This window comes from Pseudophryne corroboree, chromosome 7 (assembly GCF_028390025.1).
Source record: "Pseudophryne corroboree isolate aPseCor3 chromosome 7, aPseCor3.hap2, whole genome shotgun sequence".
In the NCBI taxonomy this organism is placed as follows: domain Eukaryota; kingdom Metazoa; phylum Chordata; class Amphibia; order Anura; family Myobatrachidae; genus Pseudophryne; species Pseudophryne corroboree.
In genome coordinates this window covers 28022585-28044065 of record NC_086450.1, presented here as the reverse complement: position 1 = coordinate 28044065, position 21481 = coordinate 28022585, and the positions used below count along the sequence as shown (strand labels likewise).

At 51.4% G+C, this 21481-nt stretch overlaps 2 protein-coding genes across 6 annotated transcripts in view; one reads left to right on the top strand and one right to left on the bottom strand.

Moving 5' to 3' along the window:
* The window catches only part of STEAP3 (STEAP3 metalloreductase), an 87194-nt gene extending 84049 nt beyond the window's left edge, over positions 1–3145 (top strand). For both annotated transcript variants that reach the window (XM_063932835.1, XM_063932836.1), the window contains exon 5: positions 1261–3145. In XM_063932835.1, coding sequence (XP_063788905.1) covers positions 1261–1545 — 285 coding nt within the window. In that variant the 3' untranslated portion in view covers positions 1546–3145. The remainder of the gene's footprint in view (positions 1–1260) is intronic.
* A 5486-nt stretch (positions 3146–8631) lies between these two features.
* Positions 8632–21481, bottom strand: part of C7H2orf76 (chromosome 7 C2orf76 homolog) — a 60455-nt gene continuing 47605 nt past the window's right edge. For all 4 annotated transcript variants that reach the window (XM_063932833.1, XM_063932832.1, XM_063932831.1 and 1 more), the window contains exons 3-6: positions 14992–15042; positions 14759–14796; positions 13618–13699; positions 8632–8863 (exon numbers count right to left, since the gene is read on the bottom strand). In XM_063932833.1, coding sequence (XP_063788903.1) covers positions 8787–8863; positions 13618–13699; positions 14759–14796; positions 14992–15042 — 248 coding nt within the window. In that variant the 3' untranslated portion in view covers positions 8632–8786. The remainder of the gene's footprint in view (positions 8864–13617; positions 13700–14758; positions 14797–14991; positions 15043–21481) is intronic.

Here is a 21481-nt window from a genome sequence, read left to right as displayed (position 1 = left end):
CCACGTGATGATAAATAACAACTGAGTTGCAGGAAAAAGAAAAAAAAAACTTACAAAGTGAAAATGCACCAACTGAAATGAGAGCTGGATAATTAGAATGCAGCTCTTACGAGCAGGGCCCTCTTCCCTCACGTCCCTTTCCTGCTCTTACTTAAAGCAGCTTCAACTCCATACTCCCCTCAACGGCACCAAATCTTTCGATTTTCTGCCACCCTGTAAACTTATGTCAGTGCGGTCTGCCGACGCAGCTTTGTTCATATACCCTGTATGTGTCCTATATTCTCCTGAACTGTAAGTCACCGTTTTCTTGTTTTGCTTATTTCTTTATATACTCTGTAATTGGCGCTGCAGATCCTTTGTGGCGTTATACAAATAAAGGATGATGATAATAATAATAATTGTACATGCTTGGATATATAGAATGATTTTCCCCAGATAAGACTAAAGGGGATCACCATGCAGGATTAGTACTCTAAGGCGGGGAATTCAATTGCAGGTGAATGATTTTGCCTAGCCGAATCAGCTCAGCAGCAGCCACACTTTACGGTAGCGTGATCTTGCACAAGTGTTTGCTACCCCATAGGGTAGCGAGCACTTTTGAGCGTATTTGGGATTCAGCTGGGTGGACAAAGGGTACGAGATGCGGTGCCGTTACACATCGGCTACCGCAATTCACACCATTCACCTTCAATTAAATACATCTATATCTGCAGAGGTTTATGGTCCCCACCGTAATAAGCTATTTGGTAGCCTAGGTGCAGTGGGTTTTGTTTAACCTAGTCATTGAGGTACCGTAGGTGTAACTGGATGCAAAGCAGAGATCTGGGCTTGTGCGAGTTACTGCCCATCTTCCCTTCTCCGTCTGTGTGACGCTGGCAGATAACACAAGTCACTAGAGATGGATGTGACATCCACCCCCTTTATTCCCTATGCAGAAGTTAAAGAAAACTAAAGGAGAATTTATAATGTGTCCCGAGCTTTTGTTTCATAGTTCTGATAACGACTGTTCTTTAGTTCTTCTCCAATTAGCATCTTACTCGTCTGGAGGCTACAGAGAAGCCAAACAATGTGAAACCTGTTACCGCTTAATTCCAGGCTTTGCTGGTCACCAGGGGACCTGCTGCTTCTCTGTCTTATTTCTGCAGCAATCTGAATTTTATCAGCGGTTTCTGTCACTTAATGAAGACAGAGAAGGAAGTTGCTTTAATGCAGACAGCTAAAGTCTCTTTCTCTGAGCCTTAAATCTGTTTTTATTTGCAGTCTACGCTGGGATTTGCCGCCATGGTAATCAGCACCCTCCATACACTTACGTTTGGGTGGTCACGAGCGTTTGAAGGAAGCCGCTACAAGTTTTACCTGCCGCCTACCTTTACCCTCACGCTGGTGGTGCCTTTCATCATCATAATAGCCAGAATCCTCTTCCTATTGCCGTGTATTCACGTAAAACTGCAGAAGATCCGCAGAGGGTGGGAGAAGGACAAGTACGCAAATGTCACCAGCCGGCTTCCCAGTGAGGGATCAAGGGAATCTTCCAGCAATGTTTGACCGAAACGTCCTTCACGGCACTTCCACCAGGGCCTCCGCTCCTGGCTTACATACAGCTGGATAAGTCACCAGTTTAAAGTAACTTGTTGCCTCCATGTTCTTGTAGACCAACCTGTAGACGTGATTCCAAACTTTTACCATATGTACCAAAAATACAATGCCTTGTCCAAAATAACCACTTCACGTATGAAATACTGCTCTGTGACAAATGTCTACAGGAACTTGCTCTGTTCCATAGAAGACCTTTCCTCCTCCGATAACTCCTTCTGTGGGAAAGCCACGTGTCACCTAGTGCCAGGAATTGTGCAGTTGGTTAGGGTTTCCCTGTTATCCAGGCACAGGCAGCACCACGCTACGGGCAGAACCAGCGTTGGTCATCCCCTTGATGCCATCAGGGAGCGGCCGTAGCGTCTGCCTCTGCTGTGAGCGCGTTATTGGCGGATGCTCTTCCAGCTCAGATGCGGCTAGCTGTGCTGGCTGCTGCAATGTATTACCAAAACTACCAGATCAGCCAAAGTAGTCATTTGTATCCGTTATTACAGTCTGGGTAGTAAATGTAGACTTATTTATAGCACAGAGCGGAATAAACCTTAGTAACAGACCCCTCTGTCATATATACAGAGAAGTGCCCTGTCTCATAATGGACAAGGTGTTTGCTCGCGGTCCCCCCATTCCCTGGTACTCATGCCTTTGCCTAATCAGACTCTCCCAGTATTGCCGGCTTTCACTGCGCCCTTAAGACGTATGTTTTGTTAAAGCTTACCACCCTACTCTTAACTTGATATTCTTCCCTTCCCGCTTGCTGCTGGTATATTAACGCTTGGTACTGAGACGTGTTTTTAGGTTTACCCTGTACGGCGCTGCGCACACTTAGTGGCACCTTATAAAAGTAAATAAGGCGCCACTGTCACAGATAAACTGTAGCGCTCAGTTATTGCATGGGTGAAGGATAACATCATTTTTTATGGGCTGTGTTCCACACACTTTACATTTCAGGGGGCGTCCTGTAATCACTGTTTACATCAGAGGTTCTCAAACTCGGTCCTCGGGGGCTCACACAGTGCATGTTTTGCAGGTCTCACAGAATCACAAGTGAAATAATTAGCTCCACCTGTGGACCTTTTAAAATGTGTCAGTGAGTAATTAATACACCTGTGCACCTGCAAAACATGCACTGTGTGGGCCCACGAGGACCAAGTTTGAGAACCTCTGGTTCACATAATGGAAATGTCTATGTCAGTAAGTAAAACTATCACTGAAGGGATCCAGTGCTGGAATATAGGAGTCTGGCTGCAGGGCTCACACAAGGACAATCCACAGGGACAAGCGGCTGTGTGTTATTAAGATTATCGAAATGTATTTTAATACTTATAGACTAGGACCAAACGGGTAATTACCCCGTCTCGTAGCAACATCCCAGTGTACATTTCCCATAGGGAATCGATGTAAATGCAGAACTGTCACAGACTCTTATATTATAGACTGTTTCTGTATTATATATACACCAAAGCACAATGCTGTATTTACACCTTGTGCCTATACCGGACCGTACGATTGTAAGATCTGTATCTGTGCCTTAATAAAGTGTATTTACCCTGTATTCGTGTTATCGTTTGCTGGTGCAGCAGGAAATGTGTTTTTTTTACTTCTGAAAATATTTCTGTGCAGGATGCAGCGATCAAACAGCGCACAATAGATGCAGGTAGTGTGATCGTAGGTGATAGTATAATGCATTGTGTCACCATCCCATCAGAGACTAACCGAACGTACTAACCTATGGTCACCGAGCGAGTGTAGCACAATCAGGCTGTAATATGAGGGTGGTAGCACCGCACTCCCAGCCTAACCTGCTGCATGCTATAAGCACAGGTGACTTCATTAGTACCTCACCTCAGTCAATGTGTGCTCAACCATGGATATCCTTAAAACCAGGACTGTTAGGAGTGCCATGAGGCCTGAGTTTGGGAACCAATGGACTAACCTGCTAAATAGACTGTGCGCCTGCACTCTCACACTGAGGCCTATTTACTAATGATCGCATTTGCAATGCAATCCTGGGCGCTAATATCGCATCAGTTGCATTTATCACCCGGCACAGGCAGAAACAGGGTCCCTGTGATGTGCCAAACATGGTGTCCGGGCCCCTGCACATGCACGGTCATCGTGACTGCCATGCACAGGGGCCACAACAGGCGGAACTACATCCAGCGAAGTGTAGCACATAGGTAGCAGCGGGGGACAGTATCGGGAATGCTTTGCATTTTGGATATAGATACATCTGATAGTATCACATCCCCCATAGAAGCCTACGGGAGACGCGGCTGCAAGCAGCAATGGTGGGATGCAGCAGGTATTGGAGATACATGACTCCTTCTTACATTGCAGGGATGCAGAATATTTACGGCTAGCCCACGACAATGGGTGTTTTTGAAGACATAGCCACAAATATTGTTTGATAAATGGGCCACTCTGGCAGCAACATCTGTGATCCACACTGGCGCTGCCCGGATAATACAGAGCAGCGGTAAAAGGATTAGTAGAAAATACAGAAAGTGTAGAGAAAATAAATTACAGTGCTGCTAGAAATAATCTGTTAATGTATCTGTGTGTAAATATATATATATTGCTGATTATGAGCGATAATGTGGAAGTCGGCAAATGAATATGACGGGTATAAAAAGTGAGGTCCGACTTTGGGTAGCCACACCCCCTGACGAAGTCCTCGTGACGAAACGCGTTGGCATGGTAATTGGACACTGGATGTAACCACATCGCTGCTGACTTGATCCTGTGAGGTCCCGAGAGGGATCGGTTGATGAGCTGTGACCGGCGGCCGCTCCACTGGTGCTATCCGGAGGCGCCGTGTGTGTGATAACATCGTGCTGCTTATCTCTTTCTGAGATGTATGTATACTTCTTTTTATTAAATGCTCACAACTTTTACTGATATTCGCGCTCCTCATTTGTTCTTTTACATATATATATATATTTTGCAGTTGGTATGAATAATATTTAACATTTCTAACAATATAATATAAAACATCCGATGTACATTCTCTGCCCCACAGCCTTCATGTTAGATATATCACTTGGGTACAATGGATGACCTGTTTGCACTGTCCCCCCTGTAAAATAATTTGGGGCCCTGGGCTGATACATCTGAGCACTCCTGTATGGTATTTTTATACCCATGTGCTGTTACCTGTTCATTGGGGGTCATTTCGAGATGTTCGCTCGGTAAAAATCTTCGCATCGCAGCGATTTTCCGCTTAATGCGCATGCGCAATGTCCGCACTGCGACTGCGCCAAGTAAATTTGCTATGCACTTAGGAATTTTACTCACGGCATTTTCATCGTTCTGGCGATCGTAATGTGATTGACAGGAAATGGGTGTTACTGGGCGGAAACAGGCCGTTTTATGGGCGTGTGGGAAAAAACGCTACCGTTTCCGGAAAAAATGCAGGAGTGGCCGGAGAAACGGGGGAGTGTCTGGGCGAACGCTGGGTGTGTTTGTGACGTCAAACCAGGAACGACAAGCAGTGAAATGATCGCAGATGCCGAGTAAGTCTGGAGCTACTCAGAAACTGCTACGAGGTGTGTAATCGCAATATTGCGAATACATCGTTCGCAATTTTAAGATGCTAAGATTCACTCCCAGTAGGCGGCGGCTTAGCATGAGCAAATCTGCTAAAATTCACTTGCGAGCGAACAACTCGGAATGACCCCCATTGTTTTATATATTTGCTGCTCCTCCGGAGTATTATATGATGTTTTCTGTCAATACTGAATGCTACTTTTTGCTTGTTTCCCTGCACTTGGCTCTGCATAATACTACCTGTATGTTGTGTTTATTCTGTATGTTTTCTGTTTTGCCTTTGTTTTATACTATAATCTTGTTTTATAAAAATACTACAGTATTAAAAAAATATATATAATTTAAGAAATGTTCCATGTAGAAACCTCAATCAATGAAAACAGACCCATGTTGTGCTCATGGGCACAGTATTGTATATGCCGGCAATTCCACTCTGGTTATTCACTCATAATTATACTGTATAAGTCCCAATAATATGCGATCGCTCCAATAGAGCCGTTTCCTATTAGGGAATCCTTACAGTCATTGGTAGGTAAGTGGCTGCAAGTCACCTGGCCGAAGGACTGTAAGGGCTATTTCACATACATCAGGTTTTACCGGACAGCAAAAAGCCACACAGATTTTTGCCCGTGAATCAGTGGCTTTCACACACAGCGGCTTTGTGCCATGTTGAATGTTGTGGGCATGTGCAGCAGCAGCCACCGCAACAGGACGGCAGCCGCCCTAGCCAGTGGATATTGGCGGTTGTAACATAGCGACCGAGCCATGTCCGTGCCGTCTGAAAGCACCCATCTAGTTACGTAGTTGTGCAAAAAAAAAAAGTACACAGCAACAAAAGAAAAACAAAAAAAACTGGCAGCTTTTTGCCGTCCGGTCAACACGTGCGTGCGTGCGTGATAGCCTTAAGGGTCCACATCATGTCTGGACTGGTAATTATCCCTAACGGGAAAGGACTCTGTTGAACTGATAGTATATTATTGGGACTTGTGCAGTGAATAACCAGAGTGGAATTGCCTGCATATACAATACTGTGCCTGTGAACACAAATTTGTCTGTTTTAATTGATTGAGGTTTCTACACGGAACATTTTTTTTTTTTTTTTTTAAATTATCCTATATAATAAAAGGCTAACACTGCTCCTCACCTCCTATGGGGGGGAATTCAAGTGTTGTGCGCACCGGCAGACACTAGATTACACCCGAAGGTCAATTTAAGTGTTGTTCGGGTTGGGCGCGCACAGCCATATATTTATACATTAACAGATTCTTTCCAGCAGCACTTTAATATATTTTCTCTAACCTGCTACATAGACTGTGTGACTGCACGGCACCTACCCTGATATCACCATCCTATCACACACTATCCTGCTACATAGACTGTATGACAGCACTGCACCTACCCTGATATCACCATCTTATCACACACTACCCTGCTACATAGACTGTGTGACAGCACTGCACCTACTCCAACATCACCATCCTATCACACACTACCCTACTACATAGACTGTGCGACAGCACTGCACCTACCCTGATATCACCATCTTATCACACACTACCCTGCTACACACTGTGTGACAGCACTGCACCTACCCTGATATCACCATCCTATCACACACTACCCTGCTACATAGACTGTGTGACAGCACTGCACCTACTCCAACATCACCATCCTATCACACACTACCCTGCTACATAGACTGTGTGACTGCACGGCACCTACTCAGACATCACCATCCTATCACACACTACCCTGCTACACACTGTGTGACAGCACTGCACCTACCCTGATATCACCATCCTATCACACACTACCCTGCTACATAGACTGTGTGACAGCACTGCACCTACCCTGATATCACCATCTTATCACACACTACCCTGCTACATAGACTGTGTGACTGCACTGCACCTACCCTGATATCACCATCTTATCACACACTACCCTGCTACACACTGTGTGACAGCACTGCACCTACCCTGATATCACCATCCTATCACACACTACCCTGCTACATAGACTGTGTGACAGCACTGCACCTACTCAGACATCACCATCCTATCACACACTACCCTGCTACACACTGTGTGACAGCACTGCACCTACCCTGATATCACCATCCTATCACACACTACCCTGCTACACACTGTGTGACAGCACTGCACCTACCCTGATATCACCATCCTATCACACACTACCCTGCTACACAGACTGTGTGACAGCACTGCACCTACTCCAACATCACCATCCTATCACACACTACCCTGCTACATAGACTGTGTGACTGCACTGCACCTACTCCAACATCACCATCTTATTACACACTACCCTGCTACATAGACTGTGTGACTGCACAGCACCTACTCAGACATCACCATCCTATCACACACTACCCTGCTACATAGACTGTGTGACAGCACTGCACCTACCATGATATCACCATCCTATCACACACTACCCTGCTACATAGACTGTGTGACAGCACTGCACCTACTCAGTTATCACCATCTTATCACACACTACTACCCTGCTGCATAGACTGTGTGACAGCACTGCACCTATTCCAACATCACTATCCTATCACACACTACCCTGCTACATAGACTGTGTGACAGCACTGCAACTATCACACACTACCCTGCTGCATAGACTGTGTGACAGCACTGCACCTACCATGATATCACCATCCTATCACACACTACCCTGCTACATACTGTGTGACTGTACTGCACCTACCCTGATATCACCATCCTATCACACACTACCCTGCTACATAGACTGTGTGACTGCACTGAACCTACTCAGACATCACCATCTTATCACACACTACCCTGCTGCATAGACTGTGTGACAGCACTGCACCTATTCCAACATCACTATCCTATCACACACTACCCTGCTACATAGACTGTGTGACAGCACTGCACCTACCCTGATATCACCATCCTATCACACACTACCCTGCTACACACTGTGTGGCGGCACTGCACCTACCCTGATGTCACCATCCTATCACACACTACCCTGCTACACACTGTGTGGCGGCACTGCACCTACCCTGATGTCACCATCCTATCACACACTACCCTGCTACACACTGTGTGACGGCACCCTACTCAAGGATGATGTCTTGGAAGCTGGATAGGAATGAATTGCTACCATTTTCCTGGGCATTATGCTTACTGCTGAGATGCTACTGGACACTAGCACGCTCCTGCCTGGTTGCTCATGATTGAATGAGAGCATCATGTGGTCACCATACATCCAATCACATGGCACTCTTCAGCCAGGAATGCCCAATGATTCAGCCTCTCCCAACAAATGTGATTGGCCATAGGTTGTCCAAACTCCACTGACATTAACTGTGTGCCTGCATTGTGCTCCCTCTGTGGAATTACTAAGAGGAGTAAATAAGGGAAAGGACTCCGTGTCACCCACCGCTGCTGTAGATCGCTTATACAGACGCCAACAGAAAGACACAGTGAGCCGATATAGGGACATAGGATGAGACAACACAGAAAGGTTTATTAGATAAGGCCTACGTGCAGCTTCCATGGCTGATAGTTTTATCACAGTCACCCAGATGAGCAGTTCTGCAAGTTGGACAAAGGGAACTCCCAGAATCCACCTTACACTCCAGATTGTGGTCACCACGTGGAGACGGGGTTGTCCTTGTACTGTCTGTAGTCAGCGTCACAGAATAGAGCCAGCTCTGTTTCATGGGCTGTGGGACAAACAATATAGTTTAATTGGGTCACCTGAAACAATACTTAGATTTCCTCACTTTCCCTTCAAATGATCTCTCCGCAGAAACAAAATAAAATCAATGTTTTTACAGAAATAATGATAGTAATTCAAAGTCGGTATGCAAGAGGCTAGAATGAGACATTCCCGACAACGGCCCCAGGCTACAATATTCCTGCTTCCAGTGCCAGGGTTTTCCTGCCTGTGGCGCCTCACTGCAGTATTCCTGCCTATGGCCCCAGGCTACAATATTCCTGCTTCCAGTGCCAGGGTTTTCCTGCCTGTGGCGCCTCACTGCAGTATTCCTATTCCTGCTTCCAGTGCCAGGGTTTTCCTGCCTGTGGCGCCTCACTGCAGTATTCCTGCCTACATCCCCAGGCTACAATATTCCTGCTTCTAGTGCCAGGGTTTTCCTGCCTGTGGCGCCTCACTGCAGTATTCCTGCCTACGGCCCCAGGCTACAATATTCCTGCTTCCAGTGCCAGGGTTTTCCTGCCTGTGGCACCTCACTGCAGTATTCCTGCCTACGGCCCCAGGCTACAATATTCCTGCTTCCAGTGCCAGGGTTTTCCTGCCTGTGGCGCCTCACTGCAGTATTCCTGCCTACGGCCCCAGGCTACAATATTCCTGCTTCCAGGGCCAGGATTTTCCTGCCTGTGGTGCCTCACTGCAGTATTCCTATTCCTGCTTCCAGTGCCAGGGTTTTCCTGCCTGTGGCGCCTCACTGCAGTATTCCTGCCTACGGCCCCAGGCTACAATATTCCTGCTTCCAGTGCCAGGGTTTTCCTGCCTGTGGCGCCTCACTGCAGTATTCCTGCCTATGGCCCCAGGCTACAATATTCCTGCTGCCAGGGTTTTCCTGCCTGTGGCGCCTCACTGCAGTATTCCTATTCCTGCTTCCAGTGCCAGGGTTTTCCTGCCTGTGGCGCCTCACTGCAGTATTCCTGCCTACGGCCCCAGGCTACAATATTCCTGCTTCCAGTGCCAGGGTTTTCCTGCCTGTGGCGCCTCACTGCAGTATTCCTGCCTACGGCCCCAGGCTACAATATTCCTGCTTCCAGTGCCAGGGTTTTCCTGCCTGTGGCGCCTCACTGCATTATTCCTACGGCCCCAGGCTACAATATTCCTGCTTCCAGTGCCAGGGTTTTCCTGCCTGTGGCGCCTCACTGCAGTATTCCTGCCTACATCCCCAGGCTACAATATTCCTGCTTCCAGTGCCAGGGTTATCCTGCCTGTGGCGCCTCACTGCAGTATTCCTGTCTACGGCCCCAGGCTACAATATTCCTGCTTCCAGTGCCAGGGTTTTCCTGCCTGTGGCACCTCACTGCAGTATTCCTGCCTACGGCCCCAGGCTACAATATTCCTGCTTCCAGTGCCAGGGTTTTCCTGCCTGTGGCGCCTCACTGCAGTATTCCTGCCTACATCCCCAGGCTACAATATTCCTGCTTCCAGTGCCAGGGTTTTCCTGCCTGTGGCGCCTCACTGCAGTATTCCTGCCTACGGCCCCAGGCTACAATATTCCTGCTTCCAGTGCCAGGGTTTTCCTGCCTGTGGCACCTCACTGCAGTATTGCTGCCTACGGCCCCAGGCTACAATATTCCTGCTTCCAGTGCCAGGGTTTTCCTGCCTGTGGCGCCTCACTGCAGTATTCCTGCCTACGGCCCCAGGCTACAGTATTCCTGCTTCCAGTGCCAGGGTTTTCCTGCCGGTGGCGCCTCACTGCAGTATTCCTGCCTACGGCCCCAGGCTACAATATTCCTGCTTCCAGTGCCAGGGTTTTCCTGCCTGTGGCACCTCACTGCAGTATTCCTGTCTACGGCCCCAGGCTACAATATTCCTGCTTCCAGTGCCAGGGTTTTCCTGCCTGTGGCCCCCTCACTGCAGTATTCCTGCCTACGGACCTGTGTTAGGCTGCAATATTCCTGCCTACGGCCTCGCCATTCCCATCTATAGCTGTGGTATTCCTGAAGGCAGAAGAATCATTTAGTATTCGGTAGATCTGTAGAATTATTTTACACTACGGTCCTGGGCCAGGGCTACGATATTTCTGCCTATGGCGCCTTGCTGCGGTATTCCGGTCTACGGCCCTGAGCCAGGGCAACGATATTTCTGCCTATGGCGCCTTGCTGCGGTATTCCCGTCTATGGCCCTGGGCCAGGGCTACGAGATTTCTGCCTATGGCGCCTTGCTGCGGTATTCCTGTCTACGGCCTTAGGCCAGGGCTACGAGATTTCTGCCTATGGCGCCTTGCTGCGGTATTCCTGTCTACGGCCTTGGGCCAGGGCTACAAGATTTTTGCCTATGGCGCCTTGCTGCAGTACTCCTGTCTACGGCCTTGGGCCAGGGCTACGAGATTTCTGCCTATGGCGTCTTTCTGCGGTATTCCTGTCTACGGCCCTGGGCCAGGGCTACGAGATTTCTGCCTATGGCGCTATTCATGTCTACGGCCCCTGGCTTCCACTGCAAGGCTGCAATATTCCTGTCTATGACGACAGCCCAGGACCGCGGTATTCCTACCTACATCCGCGCTATTCCCATCTATGGCTGTGATATTCCCGTTTAGGACGCAGCCTTGAAGGCAGATAGAATCATTTAGCATTTGGCAGATCAGTGGAACTATTTTACACTTTACATTCTTGGTTTGTCAGAACTCATCTCGCCTGATGATTAATTCATACAGCTTGAGGAATATGCAAAGTAGGATACAAATTGGCTGCTCCTGCAGTACCTTCAAACACCTCTAATTACCCACATGGGACTGAGCTCAGCTGCAAAACGCACAGAGCAGTCGCCACGCTGTCACCCCAACAGGTCAAGGAGCTGCCCCTTAAACCGGTGGCAGCAGGTTTATTCATTCTGGGCAGAGCTCCTCACACTGGGACACTGCACACATGCAGATACGGCTGGAACCTTAACCCGTCGCACCTGGCCGTGCCCAGCTGGGGGGGGGGGCGAGAACAGATCGGGCCAGGCAAGGACATTCAGATACTGGGGGAAGCAGAACAATGACAACACATAAAAAAAGTTCTCCAATTCCACCCAGAGCTAGTGATTAGAAGGGCTACTAATGATACATACTCCCTGTCACTGCGGACTAGCGTCATGCAAGCTTTCTGTCTGTTAGTAGAAAGATAGTAGCCTGCAGCACAAGTGGAGGACAGAACGGAGCAGATTGTGTCCGACTATTATCTCCCTGCAGACAAATTCATACATAGCTATTTCTTTTCCTCCTCCGTGCCGATGCCAGCTGCTCACACGCAACACACCAAGATCACGACCCCTTCCCCTCTTCCGGGAGGTTCACAGCGACCTCTCCTGGCCGTCTCCCCAAACTACATTCACTTCTCAGAATAACAGGGTCTTCTCTTGTCAGCGGCAGTCAGTACACGGAGGACACAAAGGGGTCTATTTAAGAAGACTTGGATGGAGATAAAGTGGACCGAGATAAAGTACCAGCCAATCAGCTCCTAACTGGAAAGTCACAGGCTGGGTTAGGAGCTGATTGGTTGGTACTTTGGGGGGTCAGAGTTGTTCGCTCGTTGCGGATTTTCGCTATACTGCAATTAGTCGCTTACTCGCATGCACAAGTAATTAGTTATTTTACACAAAAGTTAGGTATTTTACTCACGGCATAACAAAGCTTTTTCATCGCTGTGCTGATCGTAGTGTGATTGACAGGAAGTGGGTGTTTCTGGGCGGAAACTGGACGTTTTATGGGAGTGTGTGGAAAAACGCAGGCGTTCGAGTTGCAAAACGCAGGAGTGGCTGGAGAAACGGGGGAGTGGTTGGGCAAACGCTGGGTGTGTTTGTGACGTCAAACCAGGAACTGAACGGGCTGAGCTGATCGCAGTGTAGGAGTAAGTCTGGAGATACTCAGAAACTGCTAAGAAATTTCTATTCGCAATTCTGCTTATCTTTCGTTCGCTATTCTGCTAAGCTAAGATACACTCCCAGTAGGCGGCGGCCTAGCGTGTGCAATGCTGCTAAAAGCAGCTAGCGAGCGAACAACTCAGAATCGCCCCCTTTATCTCCATCCAAGGCTTAGTAAATAGACCCCATAAGCTCAGTCATGCATCACTGTGTTACAGTCCGTATTGGCCAGGTGACTGAAACCTGAACTGGCAGCGATTTACAGTAGAAGCGTTTCCCGTTACAGTAGCTTCTGAGATATGGGAACATCATGTTCTGAGGCAGCCACCTTTCCCTACCAAAAATGTATTGTATACACCTGCGCTGCACTATACGCTTCTTCTATATACACCTAGCTGACTGGTACAATACGGGAGGATTCAGGTCACCATACGTCTACAGTTAGGGCGGGAGCCTTGTTGGAATTAAGGGGAGCTGTATAAATCGTTCAAGAGAAAGTAGAAGAGTTGCCTATAGCAACCAATCACCTTCTGTCATTTTATAGACAAGATAAATGAAAGCTAGAATCCGACCGGTTGCTATAGGCAACTTCTTCACATCTCCCCTTGAGGAGAAAGGGAAGTGGGATAATGGGCTTTTCTCTCCCCGTGCAGAGAGGGAACAGATTTGTGCTCATAGGGGTCTGATTTAGGACTTGCAGTTAGGAACTGGTGGGAGTTACCCGACACCTGAATGTCCTCTAAGGTTCCATAACCTAGATGTTAGCCGTCTGAGCACTCTTGGGGGAGACCAAACAGATACATAAAAACATGAGCAGGTCCTGGCCTTACATACGGTGCTGCAGGGGTGACGATCACATCTTACCTACGCCGGCCTCACGCAAGGTCTGTCCGCTCCGCAAGATCAGTTTATTGTCGTCCTCCAGACCCACCACCAGCTCATTGGTCTGGAATAAGGAATGAAACCTGCATAAAACTCTACCAGCTCATCACCGGGGGAAACACAATGTTCACACGACTGTTCAGGAATATGAATCTGGAACCACGACACGTAGCCAATCACTGTGTCTATGAGAAGCCAGTTCTGTGGAACCAGATGACAGAGACCGCTTGGGGTACGGGCTCGGATACAGTAATGCCACTGTTGGTTTACTACAACTGCACACAAGGCACCACTAGGCTGCGGGGAGGGGGGATAGGGTTAAGCACCCCCTCGGAGGGTTAGGTTTAGACTGGAAGGTGAGGGTTAGGTTTAGGCACCTCCGGGGGGTGGTTAGGTTTAGACTGGAAGGTGAGGGTTAGGATTAGGCACCTCCGGGGGGTGGTTAGGTTTAGACTGTGGAAGGTGAGGGTTAGGATTAGGCATCTCCGGGGGGTGGTTAGGATTAGGCACCTCCGGGGGGTGGTTAGGTTTAGACTGTGGAAGGTGAGGGTTAGGATTAGGCATCTCCAGGGGGTGGTTAGGGTTAGCAGCCCCTGGGAGGGTTAGGTTTAGACTGTGGAAGGTGAGGGTTAGGATTAGGCATCTCCGAGGGGTGGTTAGGGTTAGCACCCCCTGGGAGGGTTAGGTTTAGACTGTGGAAGGTGAGGGTTAGGATTAGGCACCTCCGGGGGGTGGTTAGGTTTAGACTGTGGAAGGTGAGGGTTAGGATTAGGCATCTCCGGGGGGTGGTTATTGTTAGCACCCCCTGGGAGGGTTAGGTTTAGACTGTGGAAGGTGAGGGTTACGTTTAGGCACCTCCGGGGGGGTGGTTAGGGTTAGGCACCTTCGGGGGGTGGTTAGGGCTAGGCTACGGGTAGGGAGGATTAGGGTGGTGGGGAGAACACTCCGGTCGGCTTTTTCACCAGCGGGATCCCGGTGTCCGTATTTAGAACGCCGGGATCCTGTGCGCTGGGATTTCATACTGATCTGGAAGGTCCTACTAGTTTCATCTGCTGGAATAAATGACCACAGGACACATTACGGGCAGATACAGTCACCAGGTGACACAGAATACTGCAAATACCTTTGATCCATGCGCCTGATGAATGATTTTCATGGTATCTACAGAGAAGATAAATCTAGATGAAGAGATGTGGAATAATAAGACGCCCAGCATTAAGTTACTGTAGCTATCAGCAGCCAGGTGACCCCGACGCCCTGAGTTACACCCTCTATACAGGACTACAGCCAGCAAGTACATTGCACCATGCGTATTTATATATCTATCTATCTATATCTATATATCACAGAACTCACCATACGAGTGCTTCTTAAATGGAGGCGGTAATCCGTCCCGGACAGCGATGTCTGTAATGAAGAGAGGGTCAGTGCAGGACACTAACATCAACAGCATGATTCACCTATTACATAATGAGGTGTGACACAGGAAGCCAGCAGTCACATGACCGACCTCGCCATCCCGAAAGCGATAGTCCCTACACCTCTGGGGGGTAAGTAAGCTAAACCTCCCCCTCCCCAGGTGGTGGCTAGGGCTAAATCTAGGGGGGTTGCAGCTATGACAAATTTCAGGAGGCACCGGCTACAGCTAGTCCCCCCCCCCCCCCCCCCCTCACCTAATGTCTAACCCTAACCCACCCTAATGTCTAAGCCTACCCCTCTCCCAGGCCCTAACCCTAATACCCAGCCAGATACTTACCTTCCGGATCCCAGTGGTCGGTGTTCCAGCGCCGGTGTCCTCAGTGGTGTTGAGATTCCGGCGTCGTTTACATGACCACCGGCATTCTGACCGCCAAGATGCCAAACGCACCCCGGTAATAATGCGCACATCGCTACAGTCCCCGTCCCGGTAATAATGCGCACATCGCTACAGTCCCCGTCCCGGTAATAATGCGCACAACGCTACAGTCCCCGTCCCGGTAATAATGCGCACATCGCTACAGTCCCCGTCCCGGTAATAATGCGCACAACGCTACAGTCCCCGTCCTGGTAATATTGCGCACAGCGCGACAGTCCCCGCCCCGGTAATAATGCGCACAGCGCTACAGTCCCAGTAATAATGCACACAGCACTACAGTCCCCATTCCGGTAATATTGCACACAGCGCTACAGTCCCCGTCCCGGTAATAATGCACACAGCACTACAGTCCCCATTCCGGTAATATTGCACACAGCGCTACAGTCCCCATCCCGGTAATATTGCGCACAGCGCAACAGTCCCCGTCCCGGTAATAATGCACACAGCGCTACAGTCCCCGTCCCGGTAATAATGCGCACAGCGCTACAGTCCCCATCCCGGTAATAATGCACACAGCGCTACACTCCCCGTCCCGGTAATAATGCACACAGCGCTACAGTCCCCATCCCGGTAATATTGCGCACAGCGCGACAGTCCCCGTCCCGGTAATAATGCACACAGCGCTACAGTCCCCGTCCCGGTAATAATGCACACAGCGCTACAGTCCCCGTCCCGGTAATATTGCGCACAGCGCGACAGTCCCCGTCCCGGTAATAATGCACACAGCGCTACAGTCCCCGTCCCGGTAATAATGCACACAGCGCTACAGTCCCCGTCCCGGTAATATTGCGCACAGCGCGACAGTCCCCATCCCGGTAATAATGCACACAGCGCTACAGTCCCCGTCCCGGTAATAACGCGCACAGCGCTACAGTCCCCGTCCCGGTAACAATGCGCACAGCGCTGCACTCCCTGTCCCGGTAATAATGCGCACAGCGCTGCACTCCCTGTCCCGGTAATAATGCGCACAGCGCTGCACTCCCTGTCCCGGTAATAATGCGCACATCGCTGCACTCCCTGTCCCGGTAATAATGCGCACAGCGCTGCACTCCCCGTCCCGGTAATAATGCGCACAGCGCTGCACTCCCTGTCCCGGTAATAATGCGCACAGCGCTGCACTCCCTGTCCCGGTAATAATGCGCACAGCGCTGCACTCCCCGTCCCGGTAATAATGCGCACAGCGCTGCACTCCCCGTCCCGGTAATAATGCGCACAGCGCTGCACTCCCTGTCCCGGTAATAATGCGCACAGCGCTGAAGTAACTGTCCTAGTAGTGATAATGCGCACAGCGCTGCACTCCCCGTCCCGGTAATAATGCGCACAGCGCTGCACTCCCTGTCCCGGTAATAATGCGCACAGCGCTGCACTCCCTGTCCCGGTAATAATGCGCACAGCGCTGCACTCCCCGTCCCGGTAATAATGCGCACAGCGCTGCACTCCCTGTCCCGGTAATAATGCGCACAGCGCTGCACTCCCCGTCCCGGTAATAATGCGCACAGCGCTGCACTCCCCGTCCCGGTAATAATGCGCACAGCGCTGCACTCCCCGTCCCGGTAATAATGCGCACAGCGCTGCACTCCCTGTCCCGGTAATAATGCGCACAGCGCTGAAGTAACTGTCCTAGTAGTGATAATGTGCACAGCGCTACAGTCCCTGTCCCGGTAATAATGCGCACAGCGCTGCACTCCCCGTCCCGGTAATAATGCGCACAGCGCTGCACTCCCTGTCCCGGTAATAATGCGCACAGCGCTGCACTCCCTGTCCCGGTAATAATGCGCACAGCGCTGCACTCCCCGTCCCGGTAATAATGCGCACAGCGCTGCACTCCCCGTCCCGGTAATAATGCGCACAGCGCTGCACTCCCCGTCCCGGTAATAATGCGCACAGCGCTGCACTCCCTGTCCCGGTAATAATGCGCACAGCGCTGAAGTAACTGTCCTAGTAGTGATAATGTGCACAGCGCTACAGTCCCTGTCCCGGTAATAATGCGCACAGCGCTGCACTCCCTGTCCCGGTAATAATGCGCACAGCGCTGCACTCCCCGTCCCGGTAATAATGCGCACAGCGCTGCACTCCCTGTCCCGGTAATAATGCGCACAGCGCTGAAGTAACTGTCCTAGTAGTGATAATGTGCACAGCGCTACAGTCCCTGTCCCGGTAATAATGCGCACAGCGCTGCACTCCCTGTCCCGGTAATAATGCGCACAGCGCTGCACTCCCTGTCCCGGTAATAATGCGCACAGCGCTGCACTCCCTGTCCCGGTAATAATGCGCACAGCGCTGCACTCCCCGTCCCGGTAATAATGCGCACAGCGCTGCACTCCCTGTCCCGGTAATAATGCGCACAGCGCTGCACTCCCCGTCCCGGTAATAATGCACACAGCGCTGCACTCCCTGTCCCGGTAATAATGCGCACAGCGCTGCACTCCCCGTCCCGGTAATAATGCGCACAGCGCTGCACTCCCCGTCCCGGTAATAATGCGCACAGCGCTGCACTCCCTGTCCCGGTAATAATGCGCACAGCGCTGCACTCCCCGTCCCGGTAATAATGCGCACAGCGCTGCACTCCCTGTCCCGGTAATAATGCGCACAGCGCTGAAGTAACTGTCCTAGTAGTGATAATGTGCACAGCGCTACAGTCCCTGTCCCGGTAATAATGCGCACAGCGCTGCACTCCCCGTCCCGGTAATAATGCGCACAGCGCTGCACTCCCCGTCCCGGTAATAATGCGCACAGCGCTGCACTCCCTGTCCCGGTAATAATGCGCACAGCGCTGCACTCCCTGTCCCGGTAATAATGCGCACAGCGCTGCACTCCCCGTCCCGGTAATAATGCGCACAGCGCTGCACTCCCTGTCCCGGTAATAATGCGCACAGCGCTGCACTCCCTGTCCCGGTAATAATGCGCACAGCGCTGAAGTAACTGTCCTAGTAGTGATAATGTGCACAGCGCTGCACTCCCCGTCCCGGTAATATTGCGCACAGCGCTGCACTCCCCGTCCCGGTAATAATGCGCACAGCGCTGCACTCCCTGTCCCGGTAATAATGCGCACAGCGCTGCACTCCCTGTCCCGGTAATAATGCGCACAGCGCTGCACTCCCCGTCCCGGTAATAATGCGCACAGCGCTGCACTCCCCGTCCCGGTAATAATGCGCACAGCGCTGCACTCCCCGTCCCGGTAATAATGCGCACAGCGCTGCACTCCCTGTCCCGGTAATAATGCGCACAGCGCTGAAGTAACTGTCCTAGTAGTGATAATGTGCACAGCGCTACAGTCCCTGTCCCGGTAATAATGCGCACAGCGCTGCACTCCCCGTCCCGGTAATAATGCGCACAGCGCTGCACTCCCTGTCCCGGTAATAATGCGCACAGCGCTGCACTCCCCGTCCCGGTAATAATGCGCACAGCGCTGCACTCCCCGTCCCGGTAATAATGCGCACAGCGCTGCACTCCCTGTCCCGGTAATAATGCGCACAGCGCTGCACTCCCCGTCCCGGTAATAATGCGCACAGCGCTGCACTCCCTGTCCCGGTAATAATGCGCACAGCGCTGCACTCCCTGTCCCGGTAATAATGCGCACAGCGCTGCACTCCCCGTCCCGGTAATAATGCGCACAGCGCTGCACTCCCTGTCCCGGTAATAATGCGCACAGCGCTGCACTCCCCGTCCCGGTAATAATGCGCACAGCGCTGCACTCCCTGTCCCGGTAATAATGCGCACAGCGCTGCACTCCCTGTCCCGGTAATAATGCGCACAGCGCTGCACTCCCCGTCCCGGTAATAATGCGCACAGCGCTGCACTCCCCGTCCCGGTAATAATGCGCACAGCGCTGCACTCCCTGTCCCGGTAATAATGCGCACAGCGCTGCACTCCCCGTCCCGGTAATAATGCGCACAGCGCTGCACTCCCCGTCCCGGTAATAATGCGCACAGCGCTGCACTCCCTGTCCCGGTAATAATGCGCACAGCGCTGCACTCCCTGTCCCGGTAATAATGCGCACAGCGCTGCACTCCCCGTCCCGGTAATAATGCGCACAGCGCTGCACTCCCCGTCCCGGTAATAATGCGCACAGCGCTGCACTCCCTGTCCCGGTAATAATGCGCACAGCGCTGCACTCCCCGTCCCGGTAATAATGCGCACAGCGCTGCACTCCCCGTCCCGGTAATAATGCGCACAGCGCTGCACTCCCTGTCCCGGTAATAATGCGCACAGCGCTGCACTCCCTGTCCCGGTAATAATGCGCACAGCGCTGCACTCCCCGTCCCGGTAATAATGCGCACAGCGCTGCACTCCCCGTCCCGGTAATAATGCGCACAGCGCTGCACTCCCCGTCCCGGTAATAATGCGCACAGCGCTGCACTCCCCGTCCCGGTAATAATGCGCACAGCGCTGCACTCCCCGTCCCGGTAATAATGCGCACAGCGCTACACTCCCCGTCCCGGTAATAATGCGCACAGCGCTGCACTCCCTGTCCCGGTAATAATGCGCACAGCGCTGCACTCCCTGTCCCGGTAATAATGCGCACAGCGCTGCACTCCCCGTCCCGGTAATAATGCGCACAGCGCTGCACTCCCCGTCCCGGTAATAATGCGCACAGCGCTGCACTCCCTGTCCCGGTAATAATGCGCACAGCGCTACACTCCCCGTCCCGGTAATAATGCGCACAGCGCTGCACTCCCCGTCCCGGTAATAATGCGCACAGCGCTGCACTCCCCGTCCCGGTAATAATGCGCACAGCGCTGCACTCCCTGTCCCGGTAATAATGCGCACAGCGCTGCACTCCCCGTCCCGGTAATAATGCGCACAGCGCTGCACTCCCCGTCCCGGTAATAATGCGCACAGCGCTACACTCCCCGTCCCGGTAATAATGCGCACAGCGCTGCACTCCCCGTCCCGGTAATAATGCGCACAGCGCTGAAGTAACTGTCCCAGTAGTGATAATGTGCACACTGCTACAGTCGGTAGTGATAATGGGGGTCATTCCGAGTTGATCGCTAGCTGCCGATGTTCGCTGCGTAGCGATCATTTTAAAAAAACTGCGCATAGGGCGCAATGTACACGCGCGGCGTACATGTACAAAGAGCATCGTTGTTTTGCACTGCTTCGAGCGACGATTCCATTCGCACAGCCGATCGCATGGAGACTGACAGGAAGAGGGCGTTTCTGGGTGTCAACTGACCGTTTTCTGGGAGTGTTTGGGAAAACGCAGGCGTGTCCAGGCGTTTGCAGGGCGGGCGTCTGACGTCAATTCCGGGACCTTCGTCGCAGCAATCATCGCACAGAATAAGTAACTACAGGGCTGGTCTAGTTCTGCACAAAATGTGTTTGCAGGCGCTTGGCTGCACAGGCGATCGCACTCTTGCAAAGCGAAAATACACTCCCCCGTGGGCAGCGACTATGCGATTGCACGGCTGCTAAAAAGTGGCTAGCGAGCGATCAACTCAGAATGACGGCCCATGTGCACAGTGCTACAGTCGGTAGTGATAATGTGCCCAGTGCTCTGCCCCGGTAGTGATAATGTGCCCAGTGCTCTGCCCCGGTAGTGATAATGTGCCCAGTGCTCTGTCCCGGTAGTGATAATGTGCCCAGTGCTCTGCCCCGGTAGTGATAATGTGCCCAGTGCTCTGTCCCGGTAGTGATAATGTGCCCAGTGCTCTGCCCCGGTAGTGATAATGTGCCCAGTGCTCTGCCCCGGTAGTGATAATGTGCCCAGTGCTCTGCCCCGGTAGTGATAATGTGCCCAGTGCTCTGCCCCGGTAGTGATAATGTGCCCAGTGCTCTGCCCCGGTAGTGATAATGTGCCCAGTGCTCTGCCCCGGTAGTGATAATGTGCCCAGTGCTCTGCCCCGGTAGTGATAATGTGCCCAGTGCTCTGCCCCGGTAGTGATAATGTGCCCAGTGCTCTGCACCGGTAGTGATAATGTGCCCAGTGCTCTGCCCCGGTAGTGATAATGTGCCCAGTGCTCTGCACCGGTAGTGATAATGTGCCCA